At 35.2% G+C, this 15,353-nt stretch overlaps 1 protein-coding gene across 3 annotated transcripts in view; it reads left to right on the top strand.

Annotated features, from left to right (window-relative positions):
- Nucleotides 1–15,353, top strand: part of BIRC6 (baculoviral IAP repeat containing 6) — a 180,878-nt gene that overhangs the window by 128,832 nt on the left and 36,693 nt on the right. For all 3 annotated transcript variants that reach the window (XM_081100815.1, XM_081100814.1, XM_081100813.1), the window contains exons 56-63: nucleotides 415–558; nucleotides 2,054–2,183; nucleotides 6,197–6,328; nucleotides 7,231–7,398; nucleotides 8,450–8,623; nucleotides 9,714–9,910; nucleotides 11,725–12,025; nucleotides 14,323–14,540. In XM_081100815.1, the coding sequence (XP_080956941.1) occupies nucleotides 415–558; nucleotides 2,054–2,183; nucleotides 6,197–6,328; nucleotides 7,231–7,398; nucleotides 8,450–8,623; nucleotides 9,714–9,910; nucleotides 11,725–12,025; nucleotides 14,323–14,540 (1,464 nt within the window). The remainder of the gene's footprint in view (nucleotides 1–414; nucleotides 559–2,053; nucleotides 2,184–6,196; nucleotides 6,329–7,230; nucleotides 7,399–8,449; nucleotides 8,624–9,713; nucleotides 9,911–11,724; nucleotides 12,026–14,322; nucleotides 14,541–15,353) is intronic.

Below are 15,353 nucleotides of genomic sequence, written 5' to 3'. Positions count from 1 at the left end.
GGGCAGCTCCTCTGTTGATCATCTTCCCCCTGGTGGTCAGTGCGTGTCATGGCGACCAATCATTCCACCAGTCATTCTGCCATTTGGTGGAGTTGCATATTAGGCTTTCATTATATAGGATAGAATTGTATTGTAACCACATAGATATTGACCAAAGTTAACAGTAAGTTGGTTATGCTGGGTATTATTTGAAAACTCTACAGTAGTAATTTCCCTTTTCCACAGAAATTTTTGTTGCACTTCTTACCTACTTCTGTATTCATGTATTTTAAGATGAAATAATGTATTCTTTAGTTACTGATATGATATATTCACATATACTTGTTAAATCACACTCTTAATTTTCTTTTTTCAGTTAAAATACAAAGGTACAAATAAACATGGCATTTAACTTTAAATCTCTTGTCTTGCCAGGTTCTCTGTGAACTCTTTCAGGCATCTCCTCAAAGAGGGAACCTTCCTACATCGGGGAACATTTCAGGGTTTGTACGTAGATTGTTTTTGCAGTTGATGCTAGAGGATGAGAAAGTGACAATGTTTCTACAGTCTCCCTGTCCAGTGAGTATTCAACAATTAAATTAAATTTTAGTGATTAGCTCTTTGTAAAGACATTTTATAATTTCACATCAAGTTTGCGGTAATTTCTACATTCTGATTTCTAATAAAGCAAAGTAAAATTAGAAAAACTTGTATACTTCATGATAGGACCTAAAAATCTCTGAGATAACCCTCTCCACCTAGAATAACCTAATTATCTACACTAATAAAAGAGAAAAATGGTAATTGGCGTATGGCGATACCTTTTTCATTGGCTAATCAGGGCTATATGCAAATTAACTGCCAACTAAGATTGGCAGTTAACTGCCAACCAAGATTGGCAGTTAACTGCCAACAAGATGGCGGCTAATTTGCATATGTAGGCACAATGCAGGGAGGCGAAAGGGAAAGCAGGAAGAAGCCCCCTGCCACTGACAGTGATCTGAAACCCAGGGGGGAGCTAAGAGCTGGGGGGCAGGGCAAAGGCGGCCCCAGGGCCATGATCGGAGAATCAGGCGCCTTTGCCGCCCTGGCCAGTGATAGCAGGAAGTAGGGGTGGAGCCAGCGATGGGAGCTGGGCAAGGTCGAAGCTGGCAGTCCCAGGAGCTAGGGGTCCCTTGCCTGGGCCTAAAGCGAAGCCCACGATTGCGGCGCCCCCCGCTGCCACTGCAGGTCCTGAGCCGGACGCCTAGGCCAGAGGCGTTAGGCCTGGGCAGGGGCGGAGCCTGCAACCGCGGGGAGCTGGGGGTCCCCTGCCCAGGCCTGACACCTCTGCCGGAGGCCTCAGGCCTGGTCAAGGGGCCGATCCGGTGATTGGTGATCGGAGGGTGATGAGGGTCAACTCCTCTGGCTGAGGCATCAGGCCTGGGTGGGGGGCGGAGCCGGGGATTGGGGGTATATGATGGTCCCCTTGCCCAGGCCTGAAGCCTGGGTCAGAGGCGTCAGGCTTGGGCGGGGGGTGGAGCAAGCGATCAGAGGGAGATGGGGGTCCCCTGCCCAGGCATGATTCCTGGGCCAGAGGCCTCAGGCCTGGGCGGGGGCCAGAGCCAGTGATCGGGGGGAGTAGGGGGTCCCCTGTCCAAGCCTGACACCTCTGGCGGAGGTGTCAGGCCTGGGCAAGGGGCCGATCAGGCGATCGGAAGGTGATGGGGGTCAACGCCTGAGGGCTCCCAGTATGTGAGAGGGGGCAGGCTAGGCTGAGGGACACTCCTCCCCCCCCCCCCCCCCCCGCCACCCAGTGCACAAATTTCATGCACCGGGCCCCTAGTATTCTATATTAGTAGAATAGTATAATTTGATTTGGGAAAAACTAACATAATATTAGGTATAATAATGCTAATGCAAAACTTGACCTACAAATTACAGGCAGATAAATATGCCATATTTAAAGAAACACATTAAACAAGTCCGTTATATTTTGTATGCATTGTTGAATTTTTAGTCTTTTATGCTTTAAAGATGTTTTTAATATGTATTTCAAATAACCACATTTGATTTATTTTGAATTAATTTTCAGCTATACAAAGGTAGAATCAATGCTACTAGCCATGTCATCCAGCATCCAATGTATGGAGCAGGCCACAAGTTCCGGACACTTCACTTGCCAGTGTCAACAACATTATCAGAAGTTCTTGACAGGGTGTCAGGTAAGTCAGACTTAAGTTTTCTTTAACTTTATGTTATATGTATTTGGAATTTTATTACTTTATTTTACTGCATTCATTCACTCAGCAATCTTTTAATGGCTAGAAAAGAACAAGATATCTTCATATTATGAGGCATGAGTAAGTAGCTGAAGAAAAATTGTATAATACAAGTTAGCATCTATACTTCTTTTGGTGTGATGTGTGTTATGTGTAGCAATGACAGATGGGGTTGTTGGATATGTAGACAAGCTGTGGGTAGCCATTGATAGAATTTTCTCACAATAAGCCTTCTGGCTGTTTTATAGTAAGTGAATTCCAGAGTATTAGCGTGGATGACAGTAATAAAAATTTACTAAATCTAGGGAATAAATGAGTGTTCAGAAGATGAAAGTAAGGTAGAATTGATTGTTGACTTTATTGTTTATAATAGTTAGTGAATAAAGAAGACATAACTTTTCCCCTTGGCTTCTTACCTGTATTTCAAAAGCTCTCACATACTGCCTTTAAACAACATTTACTAACTACTAAAAACTTACAGTTTTGATGGCAGAATGCAAATCGACTATGGATGGTTTGAGTTTATCACCAATCCTAATCAGTGAATGAATTCATGCTATTTGTAAGCACAGTAGTTTGTACTAGGGTTGTAATAATGAGCAAGACACATATTCTGCCCTTCAAAGTATTTATGGTCTTATGTATGTTGTTAGGTTTAAAAACAAGCTGGAAACTTAACTGTTTACATTGTAATGTAAATATAAGCATATGTCTGTACATTATTAGAGGATGTGCTTCAGTTTTAAGCAATACTAATAACTGAAGGAAGTTAACAGTATCTCAGAAAAAGCTGCTGATGTTCATTTATCAGTTGTAAGTACAAATCTAAGCTTAAAGTAAAAGGCTGATTTGAAGAGTTTGGTAATTGTTACCATATATAAGTGGTAAATTAAACCATGAGAATGGATGAGATTATTATGAGAAAATAAGGTAGAAAAGATCCTTTTCCAGTTTTAGTTGCTGCCTCTAATACAACTGTGCATAAAATTGTAATTCTTATCTTTTTACAAATTATACAGTAAAATGATAGAATACTGTATAAATGTATACATAATGTTTTTTCTTATTTAAAAATGTCTGCCTTATCTGTTACAGCTACTTTTCTGAAAATTAGACTTTATGAATGTTTTTCTGACAGAGCCCTGAAAATGTCCCTCTATGATGAAGAGAAATTAGTTAAATTAAGGAGGGCAGTGGGGAAGAGTACTAAAATTCAATTATTGAGATTTCATATGTTTAACTTGATAATGGAAAAATGTTACATTTCAAAGTGATTGGAAATTTAACATTTTTGGTTTATCTTCACTATAAAAGAATGCTGTTTTCTGAAATGGTTGGAGCATTGTCCCACACACCAAAAGGTAGCCGGTTTGATTCCGGTCAGGGCACATACCCAGGTTGGAGGCAACCCAACAATATATCTCTCTCTCTCCAATTAAAAAACAAATAAAAAATATAAAATGTCATATTGTATTATTATTACAGATAAGTTCCATTTATTACCTAAGAATTTTTAAAATGAAGTGATTGTGCCACAGTACCTTGGCTGTAGGCTCCTCTCTAACCCTGGTCCTAGACAGGATACATGCAGGAGGCAACCAATCGATGTGTTTCTCTCACATTGATATTTCTCCCTGTCTTCCCCTCTCTCTGCCATTCTCTTTAAAAATCAGTGGAAAAATATCCTCAGGTGAGGATTTAAAAAAACAACAACTATCTATCTATAAAAGCCTAATATGCAAATTGTCCCCAAGGGAGTTCAACCAGGAGACCGATTGCTCACTATGACATGTGCTGACCACCAGGGGGCGGTGTGGAATGAAGGAAGGCCCCAGCCGGCAGCGAGCAGCCAGGGAAGGGAGGCCCTGGTCAGCAGCCGGGAGGCCCCGATTGGCCCTGATTGCTGGCTAGGCCTAGGGACCCTACCTGTGCACAGATTTTATGCACTGGGCCTTTAGTAATAATTTAATAAATCAATAAAAACATATTTAAAATATTTTTAAAAATAAAGTGATTGCTTTGGAAACACTACATCCTAGTAAAAACTCCAACAGAGAGTTATCTTGAGAAAACATTTTTTTTTTTTTAAATGTTGAATTTAACCTCTAATAGTGTTTTGGTCCTGTGAAAGTGTGTTTATGATCTTTGATCTTTAGACAGTATATTTTATGATATATTTACGTGTGTGTATATATTTTACAGCTCTATATCCTCACCTTAGGTGACACCTGGGCTATGCTGAGGCATGGCCTGGGAAACTCTCCAGGCAATAAGCTGGAGTAATCGTGGGCTCACCGCATACGATTTCGCTCACCCTGTATCACTGTCCTGCCTTCCTGATTCCTAGTGTCTGAAACTATTATTTCATATATCTTCTTAATTTCTAGTTATTTCAGGTGGGAGAATAAATCTCATCTTTGTTATTATATCTTGGCCAGAGTGGAAATGCAAACCAAAACAATTTTAAACAGAAAGTTGAACAAACCTCTTCTTAGTGATATTTTTTATTGCTTTATAGGGGTAACACTATATAAATTCTTATTAATTAATGGTCTTTACATGTTTCCTACCTGGCTATGCAAGGAGTTAGTTCTATGAGTTTTTTTATTTTTATTTATTATTTAAATATTTTACTCTGACTTGTGTAACTATTTTTGCCATTTCGGGTTTCTTGGTTGTTTTTGTATATAAGTAAAATGTACTGTTTTTATTATGCATTTATTAGTTACAGTGTTTACAAAATTTTTTTATTTCACAAAAGCAGAAACTGTCTAAAGGCAATCTAGTTAGGGAGAATATCTAAAAATTGAGATCACTGGGACATTTTCAGATACTTGAAAGCTGTAAAATAGGGGTCTAATATAAAAGATGATGTTTTATCATAGGATCATTTCACCTTTCTGAGACATTATATAATAAATCATAGGATCATAATTGTGTTAAGTTAGAAAAGTAAAAAGGGAATTTACATTAATCATATCTTAGTGAAAAATATTTCTAATATCAGAAAAGTTCAAGCTTTTTGGATTTCTTTTTTTTTTTTAATATATATTTTATTGATTTTTTACAGAGAGGAAGGGAGAGAGATAGAAAGTTAGAAACATCGATGAGAGAGAAACATCGATCAGCTGCCTCCTGCACATCTCCTACTGGGGATGTGCTCGCAACCCAGGTACATGCCCTTGACCGGAATCGAACCCGGGACCTTTGAGTCTGCAGGCCGACGCTCTATCCACTGAGCCAAACCGGTTCCGGCGCTTTTTGGATTTCTTAATCACTAAATCAGATCATTATATGGCCTCCATTATTTTCATGATTTCCAACAGCATGCCATATTCCAAAGTAAGGGAAGAAAATATTAATTCAGAGAGTAATAACTATCTATGAAAGTACTTGGATTTCATGTTAAAGTACTAGTAAAATATATTACTTTGCTATGTAAGTTTTCTAACTAAATAAAAGTAGCGAAACAAATCTCTGTGAATAAAATTTGTTCATTAATACTCCATTTTTAGAATAACTAAAAGTCTAATGCTTTAGGATATATCTTGAGCTTGAATTCTGTATTTGCCCTTTACAGGTTTTCAGTAACTTTGCTAAGCCTGTTTTTTTATCTTTAAAATAATTCTTTCTTGATAAGCATGTTATAAGGAACAGATTAGATTTAGGTGGCAAGCAGATTGAACTATACCTAAAATAAAGCAGATTTTCATGGTAATGGTTTTCTTGCCTTTAGAAGTAATATGAAATATTTTCTTGAGATTGGATTTTAAGCATGCTGATTTAAGAACAGTGGTGAGTTCCAGACTTTGTCTTAAAATACTTGTCCTAAATCCATTTATCGACAGTTAGTGATAATATTATCTTATATAATCTTCCCTTGAGATATTTATCACTTCCCTTCTTAATGACTTTGAAAAGCAATGTATTTTACATAATATAATATTTCCTCACAGATACACCAAGTATCACTGCCAAACTAATTAATGAACAAAAAGATGACAAAGAAAAGAAAAACCATGAAGAGAAAGAAAAAGTTAAGGCAGAAAATGGATTTCAGGACAATTATAGTGTTGTTGTTGCTTCAGGTAAGCTTTCTGTTTTTTTATAATCTTGATTTTGTTTGTGTTTCTATACAGTATAACAATTTATATTTCTAGGAATTTCATGTAATAAAGAGTATTAATGCAAAAAGCTGACATAATGATTCTTAATACTAAATATAAAACTATTATATCGAAAATCTGTTATTCTTTGGCAGTGAAACTTATTTTATGTCCAAAGCTTGTAATATGTCATCAGGTATGAGCTTGTGTGAATAGTTTACATATTGCATTTCAGCTTCACAGTGTACTGAGAATTATACTCTTACAAATCCATTGTGTTAAGGGATTTTTGTGTAACCTCCCTGTTTTTTTAAAAAAAAGCGAAATGAAAAAGTATTCGTCAGTTTTTATTTATATTGTGTTCATTACTTACATAAAATTAGAAAAAAAATAATTAAAAGAAAATTGGTTGAAAATGAGTTTTTTCCATTAGGTGCAGGAAGAAAAATGGCCAAGATAACTTGTAATATGGGAGGATGTATTCCTTGACATAGGTGTGATGATTTTAGTTCAGAAGACAAAGTTCACTTTACTCCTCAAATAGTAGACCTTTGTGTTAGTTTATTCTATCAGAGAAAAATTAAGAACATAAGATTTCCTACACATATTTGCACAAAATTACTTTATGATAAATGGACAGCCATCTGTATATCATAGAATACAGTAGTTGACAATATTTTTTTTGGAAAAAATGCAGCCCAACGTCTTTGTGGAGTTTCATGAAGAACAAGTAGAATCAGGAGATCAGGCGTTAAATTAGAAGAAACATTTCTCTCTTTTGGCATTGGTTAGGAATGTGGTGCTTTATTAAAATATTGTAGAAAAACACTTTTACTTCATTAGTGTGTTGGCTATATACAATTTTACTGATTCTTTACTTCTAGGGCTGAAATCCCAATCCAAACGTGCTGTGTCAGCTACACCACCGCGCCCACCATCCAGGAGAGGGAGGGCAATGCCTGATAAAATAGGAAGTGCTTCCTCAGCAGCAGACAATGCCAACAAAATAATTACTGTCCCAGTGTTTCACCTGTACCACAAACTTTTGGCAGGTAATGTTCACAATGATAAAACATAAATTTTAATAATCTTACAACTATATAAATCAGACGTGTAATTACCAGAATCATCATTAATCTGGTGCTATTGATGAGATAAATGAATTATTGACGTTGCCCATGAAGTCCCAAGAGAAGTGAGACCATATCCTTTTAAACACCACTGTATTATGTTGCACACTTCTGCTCTACTTTCTAAATTTCACTGTTAATGTGTCATAATATAATCACTAAAATTAATATTTTAGAGAGTACACAAGTTATATAGGAAGTATGGTGAGGCAACTTTTAAATAATTCATAGTAAAACCCTTAGATGTGTCATTGATAATTAAGCAGTATTTTCTCCCCAGCTAAAAAATATTCTTTGACCAATTTACTTTCCATTGGTCAAGGTGATATCCATTGTGTCTCCATTTTTGTATTGTATTGTTACAAATCAAAATTCCAACTAACTTTAAATGGGTTTTCCTTCTTAGCTTTACCTGGTTGTTTGTAGCAGAGGTCAGCAAATTATGGCTGGTCAACTGGATGCCCTGATTGGTTTGGCTCAGTGGATGCCTCTTTTTATAAAAAATTTTGTTAATTGAAATACATAGCTAACCCCATTTATTTATGTATTGTCCATAGGTGTTTTAATGCTACAATGGTAGAGTTAGTAGTTGCAGCACAGACCTATGGCCTTCATAGAGTGAAATATTTATTATTTAGCCTTTAATAGAAAAGATTTGCCAACCACAGATGTATAGGAATGTCTGTGTTTTTTGTTTGTTTGTTTCTATTTGCTGTGGCTCAGAAGATCTTAGTGAGATTGGTTAGCGACTAATTAACACTTTGTATAGACATCATTTATTGTTTTCACGTGTCAGAAACAGATTCTAATTTTTGTAAACTTTGCAAGGGTTGTTTTTAAATTGTTTTGAATTCGGTGTCAGAATCAAACTTCTACCTATAATTTAGTAAAAGCATTAAGTACCTGAGTAAGGTGAATCTAGTAAATGTATCCCACTTGGATTCTAGATTTAACTTAATAATGTCATTTATAGGCCAGCCATTGCCTGCTGAAATGACGCTTGCTCAACTTTTAACTCTCCTATATGACCGAAAACTTCCTCAAGGTTACCGCTCAATAGATCTGACTGTTAAATTGGGATCAAGAGTTATCACAGATCCAAGTCTGTCAAAAACAGATTCTTTTAAAAGACTACACCCTGAGAAAGGTATGTGTATGGTACTACTTTAAAAAGTACAGTCTGTAATCTCAGGAGGCAGGGATTTCTATTTACCTTTGTTTTTTTCTTATATTAACATGAAGATATTTTTCTTTATGACTGAGTTATTTGTAAATATAAAAAATTTGCCATTATTTCCATTGGAAATTAATCTTAATACCTTGGTATAGCATCACTTATTTTATAAGCACCTGTGCTTTAATTTTAAACTTTATTTCTGCATGAACCATGTGAATTATTTATAATTAAAGTTAGAATCTCAATTCAGGATTCAATTTACTGATAATTTAGATAAAGTAGTATTTTATGCTCATAAACATTTTTTTTCCTCAAACAGAAGTGGGATTAGACATTTTCTTATAATTTTACTTTTACTTATTTTCCATTAAATATTTCTAAATGTGCATTTTTATTGCCTATTTTTTTTCATATGGTTAGAACAAAATTGATTTTTTCCCCAGTTGTTGAAAAATTCTGATTGTTTCTAGTTTTTTACTACTATAAATGCTATTTGAGCAATGATTTTCATAGTGTGCATATGGTATCATCTTATTTTTACTTCAGTTTTTCCCATGATTAAAGTTCAATATTTAATTATTAGCCTTTTATATTCTTTACTAAATTTTCCTTTTTTTTTCAGCCCAAGATAATTTGTCTTTTTAAATGTTTAGTTGACCTCGTTATTGTGAACATACTAACCTTTCGATTTTCCTTTGTGAGTGATTCAAAGCATAATTTTTAATTTTCAGTAAGAAGTCTATCATTATTCATTTTTTCCTAATTGAATGCTTTAGAGCTCAACATATTACTATTTGCTGTGAATCTCTAAGGACTTACTTATTTAGACAGTGGCAATGATACTGATCTCTGGGCCATACTTTGAGTAGCAGGACTATAGGAGGCAACTTCAGAAGTCATTTAAACATTTTTTTTATAGCATCTAGCCTTAATGTAGCTGTATCTGAGTAACTTAAGATATTTATGCTCTTTTTTTTTTTTATTAGGGAGATGACATCTGCTTTGTAAATAAAAGAGTACTAAAGAAACAGATTTTTTCTTACCTATTTTTAAAATCTAGATCATGGAGATTTACTTGGTAGCTGTCCAGAAGATGAGGCTCTCACTCCAAGTGATGAATGTATGGATGGGATATTGGATGAATCTTTACTTGAAACCTGTCCCATTCAATCACCATTACAAGTTTTTGCAGGAATGGGTGGACTGGCTCTTATTGCAGAAAGACTACCCATGCTATATCCAGAAGTAATTCAACAGGTAAGATAAGATTCCTAATTGAATATATCATTCCGTGACAAAGCCCTTTGTTCTTTTGTTTGGCTTTTCATTTACAAGTTCTTTTCTCAGTTTTATTAAGGAAATATATGATTTTTAAACTTATATTAACCTTTTGGAAGTACCCTTTAACTTAGACTTTGAGTATTGTACAAATCTTTATGTGATTAAGATTCTGAAGAAATGTTGAAGACTGAACGTATTTGCCAAACTCATTACACTGTAGCATTTACCTTGATTTTATGGTGTCACTCTGTAACATTTTTGTTTTATGACGCTTTAGGTGTGATATTAATTTCTGGATCTTACTGCAAATGGGAGAGTAAAGTAGTAGTATATACTTATGTCCAAATACATTATCTTTTCGTTTAAATTGTTTTCCTTTTATTTACCGTTTCTGTTTTTGGTGGTTTATAAAACATTATATTAACCTCTTTACCTGTTCATTAATATTGCTGTTATTCTTTTATTAATGGGGGGGGTGGTACATGGAGAGTTATAAAAATAAAGCTCTTTGTTGTATTAGTTGGGAAAATGATTCTCTCTAATATCATATACTTAGTGTATTATATGTGCCTGCATCAGTTTCCTAGGGCTGCTGTAACAAACAGATTATCACAAGCAGTATGGCTTATACCATGGAACTTTTTCTCTTATGATTTAAGAAGCCGTAAGTTTGAAATTAAGTGTTAACAACTATGCTCTCTGTGGTGGCTTAGGATACCTGTCATTGGATTTAGGGTCTACTCTAAGCCAGTATGACCTCATTTTAACTTGATTACATCTGAAAAGATCCTACTTCTGATTAAGATCACATTATCAGTTCTTGGGCTCCTTGGAAAAATGCTAGGATTGGGGTAGGGAATATACAAGATCAGTCTAAATACAGAAGCCTGCTTTAATGGGATCCCACTGACCAAATCTGATACTACTTGGGTATCAAATAAAATAGAGTATTATAACCTATAGAATAACAGAATCTATACTGGTATACATCAGTAAATGAGTGAATTGGAACGGGGTCCCTCGGGGGTGAGGATGACGGAGCCCAACGCGCTGGGGCCTTTGCATGCACGACTCTGGAGACCAGGTTCAGAGACACAGATCTAGGTTTATTGAGGAAGTACAGCCGTATATAAAAGGGTAAGCAGCCAGTACAATAGGGACACGCTTGCTATGTTATCCAATGGGCGTGAGGATCGGGCTAAGAGTAGGTGGCTCTTGGAGATTTGTCAGGCGGGCGTTGCCATTTCTTGGTGTGCCAAGGAAGCATCTTTGCTGGAGTGTGCTCACAGCATTGCATCGGCCACAGCACTGAGATAAATCTCTTGAGCTCTGCCCACAGTGAATAAATAAATAGATGGGGAAGAAGGAATGTTTGCAGTTCAGTACCAACTAATAAATGTAGAAAGAAAGATTTAGAAAGTCACCATTGACAACCACTGTGGTAATTATTGATTTAGGCAAGAATTATAAAAATGCTAGTTGTAATAGATCAAAGTTTGGTGAGAAATAAGATGTTTAAATAGTCCAAAGAATCTGTCTACTTAACTAATTACAAAGGATTTAATAGAAACTTTAAACTAGAGATACATGGCAGACACCACCATACTTAAAATACCAAGTAACTCCTCAATGTTTGGAAGCTTTTAATTAAAAAAAAAAAAAAAAGAAAGAAATTCCTTTATTGATCTTATATTACTATATTTTAAGGAGATAATTTGAAGTCAAGTGATTAATTTGAACCTGGTGTTGAAACATGCAAATAGCTAAACAAACGTTTATTTTTTCTTTAGGTGAGTACCCCAGTTATAACATCCACCACTCAGGAAAAGCCAAAGGATAGTGATCAGTTTGAATGGGTGACAATTGAACAATCAGGAGAATTAGTTTATGAAGCACCAGAAACCATTGCCGCTGAACCTCCACCTATCAAATCAGCAGTACAGACCATGTCTCCTATACCGGCCCATTCTTTGGCTGCTTTTGGATTATTTCTTCGTCTTCCGGGCTATGCTGAAGTGCTACTAAAAGAGAGAAAACATGCTCAGTGCCTTCTTCGATTGGTGTTGGGAGTGACAGATGATGGAGAAGGAAGTAAGTGTTTAGTGTTATTAATGAAATTTAACATAGGTGGGTTAAGTAAAAGTTATTCAGATCATTGCCTATTAATCATCATTTATTATTTTCAAAGTTAAGCTATTACATGATTTGTTGTTGGCAACTTAATTCCAATAATAAGATGTAATAAATCTTTTTTAAAGATCTTCATTTTATTTATTTATAATAAATCTTTAAAAAACAAGTTTCATTCATTCATTCATTCATTCATTCATTCATTCATTCATTCAAGATATTTACTGAGTGTTTATAAAATTGCTGGGCATCATTGGAGGGATTTAAAGATGAAGCTGGTATTTAGACCCTACCTTCAAGTAGCTAGTGTCCTCCAGTAATAGCAATGAGGAATTTGTGTAAACATACAGATTTCACAAGTTAAAAAAGCCTTGAGATCCCTGGCCACTGTGGCTCAGTTGGCTGTTCGTCATCCAGTGCACTGATAGGTTGCCAGTTTGATTCCTGGTCAAGGCACATGCGCAGGTTGTAGGCTCGATCCCCCAGTAGGGGTCATATGTGTGTGTGTGTGTGTGTGTGTGTGTGTGTGTGTGTGTGTGGCAACCAATCAGTATTTCTCTCTTAAAAAAAAAAGGCACTGACAGCTACAGCATTATGGGGTCCCTCAGGTGTGAGATGATTTTTTCACTACCCAGTGATGTGAATAAAGTGGCATAGCAGGTTTTAGTAGAGCCATGAAGGATAGTCAATTGAGGTTGAGATGAGTTATTTTAGAAAGAAAGAATGGTTTCAGTGGTATTTGTATTCTCAGAATTCAGGGTATCCTCCCAAAATGTGTACACACTTTAACAGATGACAGCTCAATTATGAAAATGAAATGTATTTTAATAAACACTGCCTTTATAATGATTCAAAGTGTATATATACATTTTTGGGGGATACCTTGTATATGAAAAACGATAAGCTAGCTCATGAAAATTTGCATAAAAAACGAGCACTCAAAGCTCATTTTAAAAGCAAATATTGGTAACAAATCATGGAAAGGTGTCTAAAGATTTTCTAAAAAGCAATGAAGATTTATTTTAACATTAAATAAAGTAGAGATGTGATGTTAATTTTTTTAAAGTGAATTTGGCAGCAATGTTTAGATTAAAGTGAACAAATGAGGAAAATAACAATATATAATAATGTGTTTTATAATATAACTAGAGGCCCAGTGCACGAATTCATGCATGGATTCCCTTGGCCTTGCCGGTTGTCAGGGCCAATTGGGGTAGACTGGCCGGGGGGAGGGACTGTGGGAGGTTGGCTGTGGGAGTGCTCTGACCACCACAGGGGTAGCTCCTGCGTTGAGCATTTTCCCCCTGGTGGTCAGTGCACGTCATAGCTACCGGCCGGTCATCCAGTCCTAATGGTCGCTTAGGTATTTATGTATATATAGATAATAAAGAATAATAACAGAAAATTATGGTGATTATTTCAAGTGGGCTGATAATTTAATATAATAGAAAGAAACAAAGAAAACTCCCAATAAGGGTAGTAGCCTGACAAGTAGATTTTCATTTGGTTTGCCTCTAATTCTTCAGTTAATGACTATTAAATTAGAAAATTGTTACATTTTTGTTATTTTAAAGTCGCAGAAGGGTAAGAACCATTGTCTTTTAGAATTCTATTGTAATATAGTAGATATAACCCTAAACAGAAAAGGAAATAGAATTGCCTTTATGCTATTTCAGATTATTTTTAGTGAATATACAATGAGTGGTTATTAAAAATCACAATTCTGACATTCCTTTCTACAGTGATTGTCTCATCCACCATTCTTGTGACTATGGTTTTTGATGTTTGTTTTTGCATTTAATACTCCTTTATAGCTAAAACACACTAGAAAACTATATTGCAAACAAAACAAAATAGTTTATTTTTATTACCTGTTTATGGTTACAACTGCTTCCAAGGCAAGTGCACTTACTTTCATACTGTTGTGTGAAACTTTCCATGTTTCTTTTTTACTTATTAGATTTTAGTATAAATTCTAATTTATAATAAATTTAACATAGTCTAGCTATTAACTATCATATGAATATATTTCAAGTTTCTTTTGTAGTTTTTATATGATGTCTTACAGAGCTTTTCCAGACATTATTTATTTTTACATTTTAAGTTATTCAATATTGTATTTGTGGTATTTGGGTTGTTTGCTAATAAATATAGTGATTCAGTTTTCTAATATATTGTCATTATTTGTTATCCTGTATATTGTTTCTTATTGTGTTTTAAAATATTTTTAATTTTGAGGGTTTTTTTTTTTAATCTAGGTCATATTCTGCAATCTCCATCAGCCAATGTGCTTCCAACTCTTCCCTTCCACGTCCTTCGTAGTTTGTTTAGCACTACACCTTTGACAACCGACGACGGTGTGCTTCTGAGGCGAATGGCGTTGGAAATTGGAGCACTACACCTCATTCTTGTCTGTCTCTCAGCTCTGAGCCACCATGCCCCTCGAGTCCCAAACTCTAGCCTCAATCAAGCAGAGGTGGGTTCAGTTTTAATTCTTTAGATTACGAAAACCTAATTTAATTCACAGAGTACAGATGCAGTTTTTTTCTGAAGTAATCAGAAAGGCCAGTTCATTAATGGCATAAGCAAATTTAATGAGGATGCAATATACAGGTACAAAAATGTAGTTACAATATAACTTCCAGCAATAACATAAAATGAGCTTATTAATGCTATTTTTTTAGATTAGCAGCAAAAAAAATCTATAAATAAGTCTGAAAAAATATGTGTACTTCTCTTCATATAAAATATAACATTAAAAAAAGAAACAATGTTACAAACTTTTTGTCAAAAGCACTACTAAGACATGAAAATGAAAACCACTGAATGGGACACTATGTATATATGATAGCTTATATCCAGAATATTCAGAGAACTTTAAAAATCTCCCCCCCCCCAAAAAAAAAGGGGGGCAGGAAACCGAGTAGGAAAATAGATGAAAGGTTAGAATAGGCATTTTATAAGAGAGGCAATTTAACCAGTAAATGTGAAAAAGTGATCTGTTTTCTTCGTTATCAGAAAACCTCTAATACCCTATAATTGCACACCCATCAGAATGTGTAAAATTTCAAAAAACACACAAATATTCTATTATCATTTGTAATAATGTAAAGGTAATAGAATAGATGAAATAACTAGTGTAAAAATAGTAGAATGGATGAAGTAATTGTCTACTATGTAATAGAATACTATACTAAAGTAATGAAAGAAAACAAGTGCAGCCAACTACACATAATAGTATTGATTAATTTGACAAGCAAACTAAAATTCCAGACATAAAAGCATATAT

Source organism: Myotis nattereri, assembly GCF_964212035.1.
Source record: "Myotis nattereri genome assembly, chromosome: 10".
Taxonomy (NCBI): Eukaryota; Metazoa; Chordata; class Mammalia; order Chiroptera; family Vespertilionidae; genus Myotis; species Myotis nattereri.
Note: the sequence above shows the minus strand (reverse complement) of the source record. Positions and strands in the feature narration are given on the sequence as shown.